Consider the following 20,029-nt stretch of genomic DNA (forward strand, 5'->3'; position numbering starts at 1 on the left):
GTGGTTGCCATTGCACATCTCTGAGTAAATTAAATGATTTTCGCGTGATCAGGGCAGAAGTCGAGCAACAGCGTCAGGGTGAGGGGGCTGCTCGACTGACTAACGTCATGTCGGACCCAGTGAGAAAGCCATCTGTGTTATGTCATGACTGCTGAGGCACTCCACCCTCTTCTCTGTTTCCCCATTTCCCCGTGTCTTTCTTTTTCCCTTCCAGACTCCCCCCACCCACGGCTTGTCTTGCCTTTGCTGTATTGCTGTGTGTTCTTGGTTTAGTGTTACAGACACGGTTATTGTGTCAGCTGTTTATGTATTGTATTGCACATCTCTAAACAAATGTGGCTTAAGACTGAAAAGGCTGACTAGCTCCACCTCGGTTTGTAGTTTTTCCAAACTCTTGCACCTAACCCTGTGTTCTTGTGTCCCCTCTGCCACCACCCCCACATTTTGTTTTGCTTTTAGTGGTTGACCACCTTTAGGTTTTTGACTATCAGCTTTCTGTCCTCACTTGTCTTTCTTATTCGATTTACAAGCCTGTTCTTGAGCACCACCTGGAAACCACATGTGAATTGTTTACAGCCTTTCATTAAGCTGAGGAGTGCTCCAGTTAAAAGCTCCAGCTAAAGTGTGAATTACCTCAAACAGAGCACTGTTAACACCTAAATTACAGCACAAAGTAAGACACTGTATTTCTGTTGGTAGCCAAAATATTATTGAAATGCTGTGAATTTCAACCCTGCATACTATTCTTATTAAAAATAGAAGGTCCGTCCTTTAATAAATCTTCAACATGAACATACAGGACATTTTTCTGTTGTTTCACTCCCTCTCTCTCCTACACACACACAACATACCGGACATTAACCACCAACTACTGAGAACTTTAACAAGGTAAAGTCTTCCATCACACGGTTGAGCTTTCAGGGGAAAAACTCTGTTTGCTTGCTGTAATATGACATGTTTGCTTTAATGTGGTAATAATAGCTTTGGAAATTGAAATTTGACAATTGTGTGGAACTGTCAACAGTAGCATTAGTGCAATAAAACCAGGCTCTGTGACTACGGGACAAGACTAAATCAGTGTGTGCACAGTAGATGACCGGAGACAACAATAACCTCCCTCTGGCTCCTCAAAGGCTTTTATGCTTGTGTGGTCAAATTCATTATCTCATTACATCCCACGAACTGATTACTACTACAGTGTAACTGCAGAATTTGTGCATCGCTTCTTAACTTTTAATGCAAAGTAGTCCGAGTAACATCACAGTGAAATTTGAGTCAAAGTGAGGAGGAAACTTACAGCGATCCCGTGAGCTCATGTTGAAGTTGTTGCTCCATCTTGTGGTGAAAAATTGTAGGTAAAACATTTGTGCCAAGTTGTTGCGCCACAGTTTATATCACTACAGTAATGACTGTAAATGGTGCAATAGCAAAGGAAATGATGAACAGGTTACAGTGCGTTTATGCATTTCACAATGGATAAATGGGTCATTCCAGAACTGGAGGACAATTTATGTTTCACAAATGCTAAAAAACAAGAAGTTTTTTCAATGTAAATTTCAGTTTTATTTAAATGAACCACCAACAATGAGATGCTTGGCACAACTGTATCACCAGCACTCGAAGTAGTAACTATAAAAAAGGGAATATATTAAACCTTTGTAAGCTAAAAAAACAAAACAAAAAAACATTTAGACTAATTTCATAATTTTTATATTCTTACATTTTTTAATTTAAATGTCTTCTGTTCTTATCAGGGTTGACTGGATGCATTAGTTTTTTGTAGACTGACAAAAATACTTCTAATATATATTTGTAATGTTTGTTTAATAGGGTAACATTAGCATTTTTGTTGAAAAATGAAAGTATTTCACAGTAATGGACTGTGAAAGTTGAGGATGAGTATAGTACAACTAAATGTAGGAAACTTTAAATGCATCTTCTTTTAGTAGCATAGTAAGAGGGTTGCACTGTTTAGATATACTCTGTCTGAAAAAAAATATAGAAAATATAAAGATAAGGACTCATCTCTGGTCTATCCATGAATTAGGACAACGTTTAACAATTATAAAAGACTTGTAGCAACAAAACCAAAAAGAAAACATTTTAAGTGTTATATTTGAATTGGTTATTAAGAAACTGGGACAAAAGAAAACTGCCACTTTAGATGCTCAAGAGCAGTTTCATATTTTAATCAATATTTTACATTTTTAGCACAATGCAAAGTACTACTCTAACTCTGGCAAATTGGTGAGACAAGCATACATAGATTCGTGACTCCTGTATTATTTTCAAATTCATGACTGGAATTCTGGCACTGAATGAGATGCATCTGGCTCGGAGCCTCTGAATCACTTCCTGTTTGAACAGAGCACTGAATATGAAATACCGGGAATAGCCGCCCCCCCCCCCTTTTTTTTTTTTAAAGAAACAACCAAAAAAGAATTTAGTTCCATAATGAGATTTATTCACAGATGAAAGTGGGAGAGCTCCCTTGTGCATTTTATTAGCAGAATTCATCAGTTTCCCCCCCCAAACAAAACAGCAGGAAAATTCAGTCACACACACACACACACACGCAAAAAAAGTTGAAAAGTTGACAATGGCCACTTCAGTCCTACGTTTAAAAGAAGAAAATAAAAAGTGGCAAACCCAACAAACTGCACTACCTACAATTTAGAAACCTTGATTTAAAGCAGAATATACATATTAAAAAAAAAGAAAAAAAGAAAAAACTTCAGGTCAGCAGGCACATGGTCACAGATGCTCTTACATATAATGAAAAAAACAAAAAAACAAAAAAAAAAAAAGCTGAAATTTGATGCCAAAAGCACACCCATTGCAGCCTTAGGCACAATATCAGTCATATACCACGATACTCTGCATGCTGATGGAGAAAAGCACTACATAACTTTAAACCAAAAACTATTAAAGACAGGAACCTGAGATATAAATTGAATTATCTTGCTACTTTAGCATGATCAGCAGCAAGATATTTCAACGTTAATCTCAAGCCATCGCTGACAATGGAACGAGGACATCTAGGCGATGCATACCAACGCACCCATTACGTGACAAAGCAATAGGAAGCAGTACCAATGTTAGGGTTACAAATGAAGTTACTCCATTTGTTGCATTATTTGGCTAATAAGATAGAACGAGAGGAGGGGGCATAGACAGCAGACAGCAACTGATCTGAATCTGTGAGCTGGGGAGGAGAAGCAGTGCAGTCTGCTGCTAGTTAGCTAATACTGTAGGTACTATGGGCCCTCATTCCCCCCAGCTTGAGTGAAATTGCATGGAGGCAGAGGGAACAGAGGTAGACAGGGAGGCAAATGTGGAACAAGAGGACAGACAAAAAAACCAAAACAAAACAAACATTGAGAATGTGGAATCGGAGGAATAGCTACATAGCTGGTCTTCAGAAGCCCGATGGTGTCAAAACATTCATGTCCCGAGGTTTGAGTTTATGCGGCCGTGGGTTTTGCCGCTTGGCTTCAATGTCTGAGATTTCAATCTTGGGTGGCATAAATTTTGTAGGGTCATCAACCTTGAGGTTGACCTGGGTGTTGGTGCCATCCATGGTTGAGGATTTCTGCAGACCAAAATAAGATTGCAGAGACAAACCTGCAGGAGAGAGGTGTGGTAGATGATGCCATTAATTACTTAAGAGCTGCAAAGAGAAACACACAGCATCACTGGTGTACCGTGTGAAATTTCCCTGAAATATTCCACCTACATGCCGTTATAGCTTCTATAAGAAAACTTTTAAATTGCACCTTATTCTGCATTTAACCATGTAAAGCCTGAACCACGAAATAATTGCCAGAAAATTCTTCTTTAAAAAACAAAACAAAAAACTGGAATGTTTATTGAACTTTCTGACAAACTCAAGGTCTCAAAAAGGTCTAGTCTTTTACAGGGTTAAAATATGCATGTTACTAGGGCTGAACGATATATCGCATTTGCGATAATATCGCGACATGATCAAGTGCAATTTTCTAACCGCAAAGGCTGCGATTATACTCTGGACATGTCCAAATTCATGGGCTGCATCCTCCTGAGGCCGCATTTGTAGACCGATTACGTCACAGCGACGCGCCGAAGGCTGTCCAAATTACTACCATATCCCAGAATTCATAGCGCGGCCCAGCCAAACTCCAGTTTCCAGCAATGGCGGCCGCTACTAAGTTTTAAAATTACTCATACTAATCTTTCTGGGTCACAAAATAAACTTTTAACATATTTTCAGGCGAGAAAGTAGTTGTGTAAACATCAAATATCTGCTCGGTTTATCAAGATATCCCATATTTGCAAAAGTGCTTCGACGTTTTCAGAGGCGTCTGCTACCCACCAGCTCGACAGCTAGCCGGGAGCTCGAGGGTTACTGATGCGGCCGAGAACGGCACAACTCCCGGCACATCATTTTCAGATCACCGCGGAGTTTCGCTGCTCGGGTTAAACGTAATATATAAGTCACTTAGACAACCTAAAAATGTTATTGTTGGGCTTTTTTCAGTGTTTTGTTTGTTCGTGAGTAAATCGGTTTGGCTGAGATTAAAGTTATTAGATTAGATAAAATAAAACTTTATTAATCCCCCGGGTGGGTTCCTCCTTGGTTTTCACACAGCTGACTAAACGTCAAACAGAAAACTTATTAAACAGAAGTATGAGACAGTCGAGAATTTACACCAGTGTCTGGTTATATTTTAGATAGCAAGAAGCAGACGGCCGAGTTTATTAAACTCCACCGAGACAGCGGTGACGCTAATCAGAACTAGACCGTCCAATTTCACGCCTTTAAATTTTAAAGGCGTGTTTGTGTGTGTGTTTATACAATTGCTATTATGTTTGCACTTTATGTGTAATGTTACTGACTGCAGAGATCAGTAAGATGTGTGTATTTTTTATTTATTAGTTTTATTTATTTAATATTATTTTTTAATTGAATGACTGTCTAGTAGTTCACAGATGTCGAAAAACTGAGTGTGGTAAAGCCACTGATTTTTTTTATGTATATTTCTGCAATCTGCACATTGTACTGACTTTCATTTTAATGTTTACACCAGGGTTCCTTGTCAGCACTTTATGCTCAGATGTTTGTAAGCTAAAAATAAACTATTGTGTATGTTCAAATATACTGTTGTGATTGAAGAAGTTAAATAAAAATGTCAGCCATCAATTCATGCATCACCTCATGTCATCATAACAGAGGTCTGTCTTCCAGGAAAGAACAGTTTAAAATTAATGTAATATAGTATTGGCCATACTATATGATGTATTGCTTGTCTTTGTTTAATAATACAGAAGACAAAGACCTTAAAAAATAATCGCATATCGCATCGCAATCGCAATATTGGGGCAAAAAAAATCGCAATTAGATTATTTTCCATAATCGTTCAGCCCTACATGTTACAGTGAAAACAAGCTATGTTATCACATGTGATTAGGATCACATTTTCTGTTTTGGTTTCTGTGATGCGAGGCCTGTCTTTGTAAACAGTTCTGCAGGTTGTGGTTTCAACATGGCTGTGGTATGACTAGAAGGAAGTAGTTTCAAATGCTATCAATTTACAAACTTTTTTCTCCCCCAAAAATAAAAGGGAGGGTCAGTGCAGTTTCTTTTGATGTAAGGTTCAGGGGTATGACAATTCACCCTATTCGCAGAGTATCGGCATAGAAATGCTAAAAGACTGAAGATACAGAAACAGGCGTGAGCACAAATCTTTTACCTGTGCTGGTTTCAGAGCCAGGATCAGTGGGGGACTTCTGTACCACAGATCGGATTCCGAAGAAACTCCACCTATCACCTCCTCCTCCTTCATTTCCTCCCATGTCTGTGCTTGGGTTGGGACTGTGGGTCTCAGGTGCAGCAAGGAAAGGTGCAGGACTCAGATGAAACCAGTTCCTGTATTCCCATTACCCAAGAACAACATGAACATACAGCCAATTGGAAATTGTACAAATGTATAAATATAAGGGGGTTTCTTTGCTGAATGACAACTGGCTTTACAACAGTACAGTTCCTACCTGCGATGAACACTCGGTGAAGAGTAGGGACTAACGCAGGGGGTGATGTTGGGAGTAACAGAAGGGGTGCCACTTGGGGTGGTTGATGCTGATGTTGTAAGCCTGTCCTCCTTAAAGTTTCCACTTGGCATTCTCAACTTCTGCACAGCAGGAAAAACAAAAACAGTTTAAAAAAAAAAAAGTCACAAGCTCCCATCTGCTCCACTGTCAGTGTAAATTTATTAAACAGTTTTAATCTTCCCCCGTGACCCTGTTTGTAAGTTTGTTGTTTTATGATCTTTTGTTAATCTGTCAGTGAAACAACTAATTGTATTTACAGAGCAAACATCCCTAAATACGCAATGCACAAGGTCAACACTGTTTTACTTGGTTTGCAGATCGAAAAATAGGACGTCACAGGTTCTCAGAGCCTATTGCCATTGACTACGTTATGCAGGTGGGAACACAGATCAAAGGTTAGAAACAAAGTGTGCAAAAATTACTCCTCTTAATTTATCATTAAACAGCAGTAAACACATTAAGAACCACAGAACTGTTACGCACCAAATTAAGCTTTCATTACATAACTTCGACTTTTTCACAAAATTGATTGAAATCCCTGAAACACCTACGAAAAACAACAAATCCATGTTAATGTATTTGTCAATCATCAGTCGTCTTCAGTTTTAGTACAGAGTAAACAAAAGCTACTTTTTGACTAAAGGCAAAAAAAAAAACCCCAAAAACAAATCCAAGTTCCACTATACTTGCCATCAGACTTAAATTGAGTTCATGACTAATCTCTTGAAAAACATTTTCAGTGCCCAGTTTCCATTCGGTATGGGCATATTCCCAATCATATGGCAAATGCCCTTCCAAGCTCATATCTCCATTGTGCATGAGGTCCTGCTTTCTACTCTGGGTAGAGTCCATTTTGCAAATGAAGAGCGCAAAGCAACGTAGTGGCCTTTTAAACACATTACTTGGGTCAGTAACCTAGTTCGTCACTACTTGAACCCGACTGGCCCTCAGCCAGAACGATCAACATGGAGGTCATAACAACAGCCTGCCACATGCAAACAATTCTGTATAGCTTATAAAGTGTCAGAAAGCTGAAATAAAAAATAAAAAAAATAAAAAAAGAGTAAAGACATACAAAAACCACAAATACACTAACACAGCAAAAAAAATAAATACACATATCGCACGGAAAACCTCTGGTAGTCGATTTGTTCCTCGTGTGTATATAAAACAAGACAAAACCCATTTATTACAGTTACGTAATAAATAAAACGCTTTTCAAATAACACCACCTAAAGTGGAATCTGTGTGAAATCTGGTTTCAATACAGATACAAGAGTTTAAAAAAAAATAATGCCAGCACCAGTCTGTGCCTCGATCATTTCTTAGCGTCAGGCCTCATGATAGTAAAATGATGATAGTGCGGGGCAAACAGAGTAATTATCCAAGTTATATATTTACATCACGCTCACTTAGCAAGTGCGAAGGGCTTCCCAAGCCCCTAAAGTTACCCTTTCAGGTTATTTTATTTACCTGAAGCTTCCACTCACGGTAAGCAACACGGCCTTTAAATGTCTGCTGGTTTCTAGTTAGCCAGTGCTAACCAAGGCCAAGAACCACACAATGGTTAACTACTTTAACCCATCAATACGCAAACCACCATCCCCTCCTTTGTATTGCGAGATTCACGGTAGTTGATATATGCCGATCATTTATTTTTATTGTTCCGAATAAATACGTTTGTTTGAATGCTAGCTTCGCTAACGGCGTACAACACCTTCGACCTGACTGTCGTCAACTAAAGCAGCGACGTCTGACTAACCTTTTTATGATAACTTTTCGTTGACGCCTCGGTCCGACAATTTCTTTCACTTTGTCCATAATTTCCAGTTTAACTGACGATTATTTTTCACAAAAACGACGACGATACAGTCTATGCAGCAAAGTAGGCCTTTTCTGGTTTTGGTAGGAGCTCTGTGATTGGTCCGTCTCGGGGAACAGGAAAAAGGAAGGGGTTTGGTTTGTGCAGGGGCGTTGCTTGGCAACAATACTGCAAGAACTACAGCCTATGGAGCCAGCGCAGAGCTCATTACGTAATTTGTTTATCAAGACGTTTTGCCATGTTAACAATATGTTGTTATGTAATTAGAAGTGCACATATCAAGTTTCTTTAAGTAAAAGTTTACTTAGCTTACCTTACTAAGTGATCTTTACACGTTAATGATATTCAGTAACTTTGTGAGGTCAATAAGAATTAGGTCAGTAAATAGTAAATTTGAGGACCTGTAGGTGGGTGGCTAGTTGTGGTGAGGGATATATATTGTCCTCTTCTTTCTAAAAACTAATTGCTCATGCATGTATGAAAACTAAAATCCAGCCGATAATTCATACAAAGTAGATGTTAACATTTAACATGGGCAGCACGGTGGCACGGTGGTTAGCACTGTTGCCGCACAGCAAGAAGCTCCTGAGTTCAATTCCAACATCAGGCCGGGGTCTTTCTGTGTGGAGTTTGCATGTTCTCCCCGTGTTTGCGTGGGTTCTCTCCGGGTACTCCGGCTTCCTCCCACCGTCCAAAGACATGCAGCTTGTGGGGATAGGTTAATTGATTAATCCAAATTGTCACTAGAGTGTGAATGGTTGTCTGTCCCTATGTGTTAGCCCTGCGACAGACTGGCGACCTGTCCAGGGTGTACCCCGCCTTTCGCCCTATGACAGCTGGGATAGGCTCCAGCGACCCTGAAAAGGATAAGCGGAAGCGAATGGATGGATGGAACATTTAACATATACTTCTTAATTATGCTAATCGGGGGAAAGACAGTCATTGCAAGCTATTAAAAAACTAGGTCTCTAATTTTCATGATAATCTGCCCCAGAGTAGGTCACTTTCACAGCATAAATTACTATGGTGATCTGCATTTGGAAGAAAACCCAGGATTAACTCTGTAGTTACCCAAATAAGATGAAATCCTGCCTTGTAGCACAGGCTTTAAATATATATCTGAGCCAGTCCATCAACTTAATTTGATAAGGGTCAGATTTATGATGTGTTTTTTTTAATGTACTCTTTTTAATAATAATAACAACAACCTTCTGACAAATGACATTTAGGTGTGCATTTTCTTTTGAGTTCATTGTTACTTGCGGTCAGTGATTAAAACTGTTAATACTCACCGGCAGTGTGACATCACCTCGTCTGTGAATGTGGGTCTCTTCAGCAGAAAGGCCCTTGTGAGGGTAATAACCAGACTCTGTTAGTCCAGCCTGGTGCTCAAACTCCTCAAGGCTCTTGTGGGATTCCTCTGAGAGATTATGGGAACATTGCAGACAACTAGTCAGTGTGTTTAAGGTGCTGCACTCCAGCATAGCTCCACTAACACTCTTAAGATTGTTTAAGTGGGAGCCAAGTCGTTCTGAGCATCATAATTCATGTAGTGGACAGTGGCCTTGTTAAGTAACTCTATATTTTTAAATAAAGTTGTTTAGTGAAGTTGCTTTCGTGGACTTACTGATCCTTAGCGAGCTCATTAAAGTGGTGGCTTTGGCTTTCACCACAGGCCCAGGAGACTTGGCTGATGGTGCTCCCTCAACGCTCAGTAACTTCCCACCACTCTTCCCTTCCTAGTCACACAAATCCTAAGTGTTAGGCTGCACTTACAAACTATTAGAAATGGAGCAAATCAGAAGTGCACGCACCTAACATTCAAGAAGCATTTACACGCAACTAATACAAGGATCATTTTGTTCCGGTAACCAATTCAAAACAACGTGGGTTAGAAAATAAGGGTAAACACGGGAGCACCTCAGTTTTCCTGAACCTGTTCTGTGGGATAACAGGTTCTTTCCACAGGATGTTGACAGTCAAGTCAGAAGGTGGGGAATGCATAGGGCCATCCATGTTCTCATCATAGCTGATATTGTGTCGTTGTATTCCAATTGGAGATGATAATGCACCCATGAGGCAGGACGGCGTGCCGGACTCAAGTACTGAAATGAAGGAAAAGGACACATTACTGTGTAAATAAACAAACAAATAAACAAGAGAAAAAACTTCTGTTATCAGTACAAGATAATCACTTGTCTCACAGTTTAACTCTGCCATATCTCAAATCTTGTTTACCTGGAATGTCTCCCCGTCCTGAGGCCATTATGTTCTGAGCAGCTGACTGCAGGAAACGGTGGGGTCTGACAGCTTGGCCGTTAACCTGACACTCAGCTTGATGCTGGACTCAGATCTGACCACTTCATCACATGACACCAGACACGGAAAGTTATTAGGCTCACAGAAACGAATGTAAAACACTGCTCACTAATGTCATTTCTTTTACCTGGGGAAGAAGGTAGGCCTACACATGTACTCTATGCATATGTTTAACAACATGATTATGGGTAAGTGCAAAAAATAAACACAACAGACATTAATTACTGAACACAGTGCAAGATGTCCTGACCTGCCTTAAATAGAAATACAGAGTCTGATTACAGCAGCGCCATTAATATCAGTCACACATAAATTCCTGCTGATAGCAGAGGAGTACAGCAGAGGTGGCCAAATTTACCCAAATGTCGATAGTACTGGTATCAGATTAATACTAGCGTGACAAGATTGACACTTTTTTCTATCATTTAAGTTCAGTATTCAGCCCAATGAATAATTTCAAAAGATTTTTAATACAGTTCTAACACATCAAAGCATCAGAAGCTGACCCAAAGTGTTTAGAGACAGGAATATTTACATTTCAGGTAAAAAATAAATAAATAAAAAAACAGTTTTGAAAATGTTAGGTATTTTAGTACCATGGTAGCATTTACTGGATATTGTTTTATAGTGACATTATGCAGGAAAACTCTGTCATTCAATAAGGCCCCTTTGTTTCAGTGTTTTTCTCTTTGACCCAAGAATTGATGTGTGAGAATCACAGGCTGGTACAAGGTTGAAATACCACAGAGATCACTCCCTCAGCTACATTAGTTTCTTAATCTTTTAGACGCCTGTTGAAGGCCAAATGGTTTGTTTCAGATTTCACTAATGAAAGAACTCTTTGTTTTGTGCCTTGAAAATATGTCGCTGAGATAATCACAATTGTAGCTGAATTGATAAACTACACAAAGGATGCTTCTTCACCCAAGGGCAGGAAGACGCTGCCTTATCTTGGTCTGTACTGGTTTAAACTGATAAATCTGCTGTCTCATGAATTTTACCCTCTATATAAACTGTTGTACTTGTGAATAAAGTTGAGTCACTTTGGGAAGACAATCTAAAGCAGTCTCTGTTTTCTTGTTCTCCCAAGCTGCTCCCGAGCTGCTCGTACTAACACGCTGAATGGCATGCTTGAATATTACTTGAGAATATATTTGACTGTGTTACAGACTAAGGGACATTCTCTGCTGATAGGTGAAGGTACATTCTCTGCTGATAGACGTCCACGCCTCGAAGGAAGTCGATCCACGGATTAGGCCCTGGAAACCGTTTCCTTCAGAAAATATATGAAAAGTTGAAAGGTATGCTTTTATTTTGCTAAATCATTATTTTGGAAAGAAAAAAAGCACAGTGAGTATGTAGTGAATGTTAAAATGTGTTTAGAAATCGCAGAATAATGATGATCCCTTTCATAAATCATGACACAACTACAACATATTCGGCATCGGTATTGACACTTTATATAGTGTATTTTCTTGGTAGCAGATTGATATCACAATCTGTAGTATCGCACAACACTACAACACAACCGAGCTCTGGATTAAACAAGGAAATGACACTTTTTCATTTCCGTCTGACAGCTGATCCAGTTAGTTAGTTCCCTATTCAGTCGAATAAAACCACACTCAATCTTGTTTAGCTCCCAATCGCCGTGATCTGAGCTCACTTTCCAGCTGAATGCGCTCTTAAATGAACTCAGAATGTGACATGTTTCTCATACATATTGCAGCAGAATTCAGATTTTGCAGACACGGGTCGGTGGTGTTTAGTAGTCCGGTCTACTTTCCAGACAGCTGACATCGTGCTGTTCACGTCGGCGCTCATGGAAGCCAGATACAGTGACTTGCAAAAAGAAAAAAGAAAAAACGCACACACCCCTCCCCCGAAAGAAAAGAAGTCATGGGGATGTTTGACTCGTGTCGGTGTAGGATTTAAAAAAAAACGCAAACTAGCTGTAATGAATGAGGAATGACACATGACTCACGCTGCAGTGTTTTCCCAAGAAAAATACATGTATGTAAAAACAGAGAAGCCCATTCAAACCACTTTAAAATGATGTGATTTGCAATAGGCTATACATTTAGTCTGTATATACATACAAGATCTACATTTTAGGTTGTCCAGAATTTGCACGATCCCTTCATCGTATATTTAAAACTTAAAACTCACCCGTGAAGAATTCTCTCACTGTCCCTCTGAAATTACTCCACAGCTGCAGTGATTTCGTTGCCACTGTCGCGCCGATTTGGGATAACGAACAAAAAGATATTGTTTGTTTGTTCGCCGGCTAGTTTATCCATGACTTTTGGACATGCAAACAGAGTCCATATGCCCACGTCACGGTGAACGTACCTCCTTGGCAGCAGCCTAAGCCGCCGCGGAGGGATCCGCTGAAACTTGACTCAGTATGTTTTGGTGTGGTGCAATAGATCAAGATCGTTACTGTGTATATTTTATCACCTCATAACAATCCTGAATGTTATACTTCAAAGCTGAGGCGATAAGGCAGGTTTGCTTGAATCTGCAGTGAATTCCTAATCCCCATTCATTCTTATCATTTAAAACTTTAGATCTTTTTTATTTTTAAACTTTAGCGTTTTACATAAGAGGAGTTGCAGTAATGGTGAAGTTTAAAGGGTTATCTGCAAAGATTAGACTTGATCAGTGTGATCAGCGTTGTGGGCCTTGTAAGATCCTGGCCTTTTATTTAAAAGGAACTGCAGTTTAAGACTTGGTTTCAAAGCTAAGGTTAGACTGAGGTCTAGCCGTGGTAAAAGCATTGGTAGATGGCTAAGGTCACCCTTGGGTTCAGGGAATGCACATGCAAATTATGTGGATGAGGGTGTGGTGGATAGCAGCCTATAGGACTCTGGAAAGTTCAGCCACCCCTGTCAGTGAGGACATTGCTGACTGCTGACTGGACCCTGTAATCCCAGTCTGTTTGCAGCTTCAGTGTCATGTGTACTATTTGATGCCAGACTTTAACTTCTTAATTTCAATGCTTGGCAATCTGCTTGAAAGTGTGCAACCACTTCCACAAATATCCCAGAGGTGAAGCTGTTCTGAATGGAGGGTTGGGTTGCAAGTCTTCTGAGTCAGCATCTTGGACTGTTCAGCATTTACAAGAAACATTTTGTAATAGTTATTGCAACAGAAATGGGTCATCACAGCTGACGCTGAAAGCACACACACACACACACACACACACACACACACACACACACACACACACACACACACACACACACACACACACACACACACACACACACACACACACACACAAAAAGCTCTCACGGTTTTGAATAGTCAATGTGAAAGTTGATGTACCATCTACTTGTGGTTTCTCCAGGAGAGAAATTCATAATATATTTTACATTTTTTATATGTAATATTCTAATTGGACTAGCTGTTGTGATTGCAGGAAAGGGAACCAAGTGCAGGAATCTGAAAGAGGAAGAAATAAGTTTTCAAAGACAGTAAGACAGGACTATTTATACACACATGTCAGGAGGTTGAAAACAGGAGGATAAACAGACACAAGGTCATCACAGGTGAAGACAATGGCAACGAGCTAGGAGGTGAAATAAAATTAAACATGAAACACAGAAGACAAATTATTACAAAACTAAAATGGGAAATGAATAAGAATAAGAAATGCTTACACATGAATAAACTTAACATGGGAGGAGGACAAAGTGGAATACAGAGAGTAAGATCCTGAAGGGACTAATTAAATATATAAGCAAAACGTATAAATAAAGCATAACTAGAACAGGACTAAAAAATAAATGAAAATCATCTCATGGGTCAAATTAATACAATTCAGAATTAGAGGGAACATTCATGCTCCATTCTTTGGTCTCATACCTTCATATTTCTAGACCACACCAGAGGAGACAAGACTTTAGACCATGTGTATTCCAACCTGGCTGGAGCCTACAAAGCCACACCCCTCCCCCACATTGGACAATCGGACCATCTCTCCCTGTTCCTCACACCTCGGTATTCACCACTCATCCAACGTGTGAAACCTGCTGTGAGGACAATTAAAGTGTGGCCAGAGGGGACAGACGCAGTGCTCCAGGACAGATTTAAAAACACAGACTGGAATATGTTCACCCACACAGACCTGGACCAGTACGCCTCATCTGTACTGGATTACATCTCCAAAACCACAGACAGTGTCACCACCCAGAAACGGATCACCATGTACCCCAACCAGAAGCCTTGGATGAACCGGGATGTTCGTCTCCTCCTGAAGGCCCGCAACACTGCCTTTAGGTCAGGAGATGCACACGCCTACAGTACAGCCAGGGCTAATCTAAAGAAGGGCATCAAAAAAGCCAAACACCATTACAAAAAGAAGGTAGAAGAACACTTCTCCAACTCCAACCCCCGACGCATGTGGCAAGGACTCCAGACCATCACAGACTACAGGACCACCAAACCCTCTCCCGCATCCTCTGATGTCTCCTTCCTAAACGAGCTCAACAACTTTTATGCTCGTTTTGAGCGAGGGAACCCCACAACCACAACCAAAGCAGACATGACGCCAGACCACCAACCTATGACTCTCTCCCCCACCGATGTAGGAGCGGTGCTGAGCAGGATCAATGTCCACAAGGCTGCAGGCCCTGATGGCATCCCTGGGCGTGTTCTCAGAGCGTGTTCTGGGGAGCTTGCAGGAGTGCTCACAGACATATTCAATCTGTCCTTGGCCCACGCTGTGGTACCGGCCTGCTTCAAATCCACCTCCATCGTCCCGATACCCAAAAACTCCAACCCATCTTGCCTCAATGATTACCGCCCAGTAGCACTCACCCCCATCATCACTAAGTGCTTAGAGCGACTGGTCCTAGCACACTTCAAATCCTGTCTCCCCCCCACCCTGGACCCCCACCAATTCGCATACCGCCGGAACAGGAGCACAGAGGATGCAGTCTCCATCGCAATGCACTCTGTCCTCTCACACCTGGACAACAACAACACCTACGCCAGAATCCTGTTTATAGACTTCAGTTCAGCATTCAATACAATCCACCCCTCACAACTCATCAGGAAACTGACAGACCTGGGTATCAGTTCCCTCATCTGCAAATGGTTACTGGACTTCCTGACCAACCGCCCCCAACATGTCCGGCTGGATAACCGCTGCTCATCTACCATCACAATGAACACCGGTGTACCACAAGGCTGTGTGATGAGCCCTTTCCTCTACTCCCTCTTCACCCACGACTGCAGACCTGCTGATGGTTCCAACACCATCATTAAGTTTGCAGATGACACCACGGTGATTGGCCTCATCAGTGACAACGATGAGGCCGCCTACAGGGAGGAGGTGGATCGTCTGGCTGAGTGGTGCGACAGAAACAACCTGCTGCTTAACACCGAGAAGACCAAGGAGCTCATCGTGGACTACAGGAGGAATGCTGACCCACATCCACCCATCCACATTAAGGGGACGGCTGTGGAGCGTGTGAGCAGCTTCAAGTTCCTGGGAGTCCACATCTCCGAGGATCTCACCTGGACGACCAACTGCTCCAAGCTGGTCAAGAAGGCTCACCAGCGCCTCTTCTTCTTGAGGACTCTGAGGAAGAACCACCTGTCCTCAGACATCCTGGTGAACTTCTATTGCTGCACCATCGAGAGCATCCTGACCAACTGTATAACAGTCTGGTACGGGAACTGCTCTGCCTCGGACCGGAAGGCGTTGCAGAGGGTCGTGAAAACTGCCCAGCGCATCGCCGGAGCACCACTTCCTGCCATAAAAGACATCTACAGGAAGCGGTGTCTGAAAAGGGCTGGGAAAATCATCAAAGACCCCAGTCACCCATCACATGGACTCTTCACCCTCCTGCCCTCTGGGAGGCGCCACAGGAGCCTCCGGACTAAGACCATTTCTGTATAGCTGTATATCCCAGATTCTGTAAAGTTATTTATTTCATATTCTGTATAGTTTTTCATATTTATATCCTGTTCATATCCTGTACATAGCTTGTACTCACTACAGCCTGTACATACTTATAGTTATAGAATATTCACAACATACTTCATACCGTGTACATTATAACATACCATAATAGACCCATTTCTGTAATATACTCACATATCTATATTATTGCTAATATATATTGTAATATATCTATATCACTAAAGCACTTCTGGATGGATGCAAACTGCATTTCGTTGCCCTGTACCTGTGCATGTGCAATGACAATAAAGTTGAATTCTATTCTATTCTATTCTAATATCATTTTTTTCAGCAACTCAAACCTGCTTAAAATCAACCGTCTTGTTTGTTTGTTTGATTTTGTCTCCTTTAGCCTCTACCTCTTGTTATGTATAGCAGGATTGTGTGTGTGACTGGCTGTGCTGTGCTATTTGCATGTGCTAAATGTTGCCACTGTGTTTCATTATGTTAAAAGACTAATTCAAGTGGAAAATTCTATAATATTTTCCATTTCCCTGAGACATATTTTAGTAATTTTTAGCTGATTATTTTTGCACTGATGTGCAATATCAAGCCATTTTCTTTAAAAATACTACAAATGACATGAAAGTCTGATCAGTTTTTAGTCAAATTAATATTCAAATTCAATCACTACTGCAAGAATTCAAAAGAGAATCTCATAGATTGTAAGTAAAGATAGAAGCAACTGATTATCCATCCATTCACTTCCGCTTATCCTTTTCAGGGTCGTGGGGGGCACTGGAGCCTATCCCAGCTGTCATAGGGCGAGAGGCAGGGTACACCCTGGACAGGTCGCCAGTCTGTCACAGGGCCAGACAACCATTCGCACTCACATTCATTCGCACATTCACACCTAGTGACAATTTGGATTATCCAATTAACCTATCCCCACAAGCTGCATGTCTTTGGATGGTGGGAGGAAGCCGGAGTACCCGGAGAGAACCCACGCAAACACGGGGAGAACATGCAAACTCCACACAGAAAGACCCCGGCCTGATGTTGGAATTGAACTCAGGACCTTCTTGCTGTGCGGCAACAGTGCTAACCACCGTGCCACCGTGCTGCCGCAACTGGATGGATGGATGGCAACTGATTATATGGACGATTTTTAATTTTTATACTTTGCATTACCAGCGCTGGTCCACAAGATAGCACTATTGGTGTAGCATATGAACAGTTACAGCCCTTAAAGAGAAAGCACACACTTGAGTTTTAATCCTTTCATGCTGTTTGGGTCAAATTTGACCCATTTTCAATTTCAACAGATGTAAAAACAACTGAAATTCTTTTCTTTTAGTCACAGGAATTTGATGACTGAAGTGACTGAAAATACACACACACAAAAAAAAAAAAAAAAATATATATATCTATATATATATATTTTGTATAATATATATATATATATATATATTTACACTGGTGTAAAGATGATTCAAATTTTTATATACCGTGGCTGTTCAGAATCAAATTTGACCCATACATACTTCATACTGAATATTAAATCCACCAGCGTGGGTCAAAATAAGGTAAATGTTGGTTTTTGGGAATACTGAAATTGTGAGACTGCACATACACCGTCTGCATGTTTTTTTTATGGGACAGGCCTGTCAGAACTCTGTCGCAACGCAAGTGCTCTAACTGCAAGTCACATTTTTTTAACCATACATTAATACACTCCAAAAATAATTCTGCCCAGAAATACTGACTTTAACTCATTTATTTACATATAAGTTTCCCCATTTAATGTTACTACATAAATAAAATGTAATATGTTACATTTTGGTTGCATTTTGCTTAATTGTTACTTTTAAGGATGAAGAACCTTTTATATTTGAGTGTACAGTGTTTTATTCTGTACAATTCAAACACTTTAACCACTTCATGTAATTTAGAACCACGAGTTTACCTAATACGCATGTCTTTGGATGATGGGAGGAAGCTGGAGTACCCAGAGAAAACCCACCCAGGCACTGGGAGGAGCTGCCAACTCCACACAGAAAGACCCCAGCTGAGGTTCACACTATGAAACCTCTTACTGTAAGAGGAAAGTCTTAATCATTCTGCCACTGTGCCATTTTAATAAGTGTGGAAAACACATGTGCACGTCCCACACATGCAAGACTGTTTTGAATGCGCAGACTGTTTTGCAATAATGCAGCACTTTGTAATGTTTTGTGTTTGAGGTGTTTATTAATGTTGAATTGATATTATTAATTATAGAGGATAGCTGCACATATGCTACTCTCTTCTTGCTCGCTGACCTCTGACACAGTAATTAATGATTAATCATCAGTTTATTAACGTCAACTAGGCTGTTTATACATTCTAAAGAGATCAGTAGTTCAAATGTTTGTATAGACACAAAATCCTACTGGCATGAAATATGAGGAAACAAATCTTTAAGAGCTAATAATTTTATTAAAAAAATATCAAGAAGTACAAAGAGACATTCATCTATTTACAAAAACACAGAAGAATAAAAACAGGATACAACGGAGTGGACATAAAATATAAGCACATATAAAAAAATTAAATAAAAAAAACTACAATCATTTCATGTCCATGTTTTTTTTTTTTTTGTCAAGGTGACTTTGTTGAGAGTTCAGAGGTCATATGAGGTGCTTTTTCTTTCAGAGAGCTTAAAAGACAATTACATGGCAGCTGTGGAGGGTTCCACTGGGGAGGAAGTGGTCTTCTGCTTTTTATCCCTAAATTCACAAAAAACAAACAAACAGTGCACTCATTAGGAAAAAAATGTCATTTATTACTTTATTTCTATAAACTGAAGCGATTCACTAATAATCTAACATTATTATTTAGACAATCAGAGTACTGGATGTAAAACTTGGATGAGTGTGGTGAAGTGTACTCACATGATTTTAGTCAGGAGCCTTTTCACGTTTCTTTGCTCGGGGTTCAAGCAATAGCGGAGGCCACTGTTCAAGGTAACACTGTTGAAATAGAAAATAGAGGTAAGTTCAATTTAAATGGAAAAGCTAAGGATCCTACAAGTATTTTTCTAAAATCATTATCTACCTTAAAAAGGTATTTTTAGTTAGGATGCATTTAATTTGCACTGTCGTGCAATTTCTTGTGTGATGCTTTATTAAAGCTTAGCAAATCTTCATGTTGAATTTATCAAAAGTAATAATGAAAAAAAAAGTCATATTAAAAAAAACTTACACAATCTCCACTTTGTTGCAGAAGATGGTTGCTGGGTAGATCTGTATGTCCTTTATGTCAGTCTTCATGCCGTTAAGATTCCTGACACGGTGACACAGACACTGCTGTCCTGATTGTTTGACTAGAAAAGAAGGCAATGAAAAAGAAATTAATATTTGACGTGCACAAATTCAAGTTTGCGTAATTTCAACCAAGAATCTAAATCATCTAAAAGGACAAATAAAGAAAGAAACTTACGTTGGGCCTGGGAGATGCAGACCATGACAGCCAGGAGCAGAAACGCTTTGATGAGGGTTGACATTGCTGGTTTCAAGATGACACTGGTGCTGAAAACGTGCAGCAAAGATAATAATGAAGCCAGAGAGAGTCTTGCAACAATTAAAGACTGATTGTTGACAGGAGTGCTGTGAGGAGTCGACTCAGAGTGGGCTCTTAAATACTTACTTTGGCTGCATACGTAATCTTTCCTGTGACAAAGGGAAATTTTTGACAGTGGAAAGTGAAACTCAAAAATGCCACAAAATCGAAAAAGCCAACCCTCCAACCCCCCCACTCCTTCTCAGCTCTGTGTCTGGTGGTACAACATTTTGACATTTTGTGGTAATATGATAGATTACAATAGAACATTAAACCTTTTTGCATAA

General features: G+C 40.2%; 2 protein-coding genes across 2 annotated transcripts; both read right to left on the reverse strand.

Moving 5' to 3' along the window:
* Positions 1-2,442: 2,442 nt before the first annotated feature.
* Positions 2,443-12,596, reverse strand: LOC147337892 (putative monooxygenase p33MONOX). The gene is made up of 8 exons (XM_086312568.1): positions 12,398-12,596; positions 10,148-10,269; positions 9,830-10,014; positions 9,537-9,648; positions 9,202-9,329; positions 6,028-6,167; positions 5,730-5,905; positions 2,443-3,624 (listed from the first exon to the last, which is right to left on the reverse strand). The coding sequence occupies exons 2-8, from the start codon at positions 10,173-10,175 to the stop codon at positions 3,419-3,421; spliced, it is 975 nt and encodes a 324-aa protein (XP_086168694.1). The 5' UTR covers positions 10,176-10,269; positions 12,398-12,596; the 3' UTR covers positions 2,443-3,418.
* A 5,967-nt stretch (positions 12,597-18,563) lies between these two features.
* LOC147337893 (C-X-C motif chemokine 10-like) lies at positions 18,564-19,821 on the reverse strand. The gene is made up of 4 exons (XM_086312580.1): positions 19,623-19,821; positions 19,386-19,506; positions 19,076-19,153; positions 18,564-18,910 (listed from the first exon to the last, which is right to left on the reverse strand). Exons 1-4 carry the CDS (start codon positions 19,684-19,686, stop codon positions 18,853-18,855), a joined length of 321 nt encoding a protein of 106 aa, XP_086168706.1. The 5' UTR covers positions 19,687-19,821; the 3' UTR covers positions 18,564-18,852.
* Positions 19,822-20,029: the final 208 nt, after the last annotated feature.

Source organism: Aulonocara sp. 'chitande type north' Nkhata Bay, linkage group LG2 (assembly GCF_057382095.1).
Source record: "Aulonocara sp. 'chitande type north' Nkhata Bay isolate Kocher_YH1m ecotype deep benthic linkage group LG2, A_spYH_male_GT1.1, whole genome shotgun sequence".
Lineage (NCBI taxonomy): Eukaryota > Metazoa > Chordata > Actinopteri > Cichliformes > Cichlidae > Aulonocara > Aulonocara sp. 'chitande type north' Nkhata Bay.

Coding starts and splice junctions, on each gene's coding strand:
- LOC147337893 (XM_086312580.1), bottom strand. CDS start 19,686: ATGTCAACCCTCATCAAAGCGTTTCTGCTCCTGGCTGTCATGGTCTGC. Junction 19,507..19,622: donor CTGCATCTCCCAGGCCCAAC/GTAAGTTTCTTT, acceptor CTTCTTTTCTAG/TCAAACAATCAGGACAGCAG. Junction 19,154..19,385: donor TGCAACAAAGTGGAGATTGT/GTAAGTTTTTTT, acceptor CTATTTCAACAG/TGTTACCTTGAACAGTGGCC.
- LOC147337892 (XM_086312568.1), bottom strand. CDS start 10,175: ATGGCCTCAGGACGGGGAGACATTCCAG. Junction 9,649..9,829: donor ACAGGTTCAGGAAAACTGAG/GTGCTCCCGTGT, acceptor TTGTGTGACTAG/GAAGGGAAGAGTGGTGGGAA. Junction 3,625..5,729: donor TGGCTCTGAAACCAGCACAG/GTAAAAGATTTG, acceptor TCTCTCCTGCAG/GTTTGTCTCTGCAATCTTAT.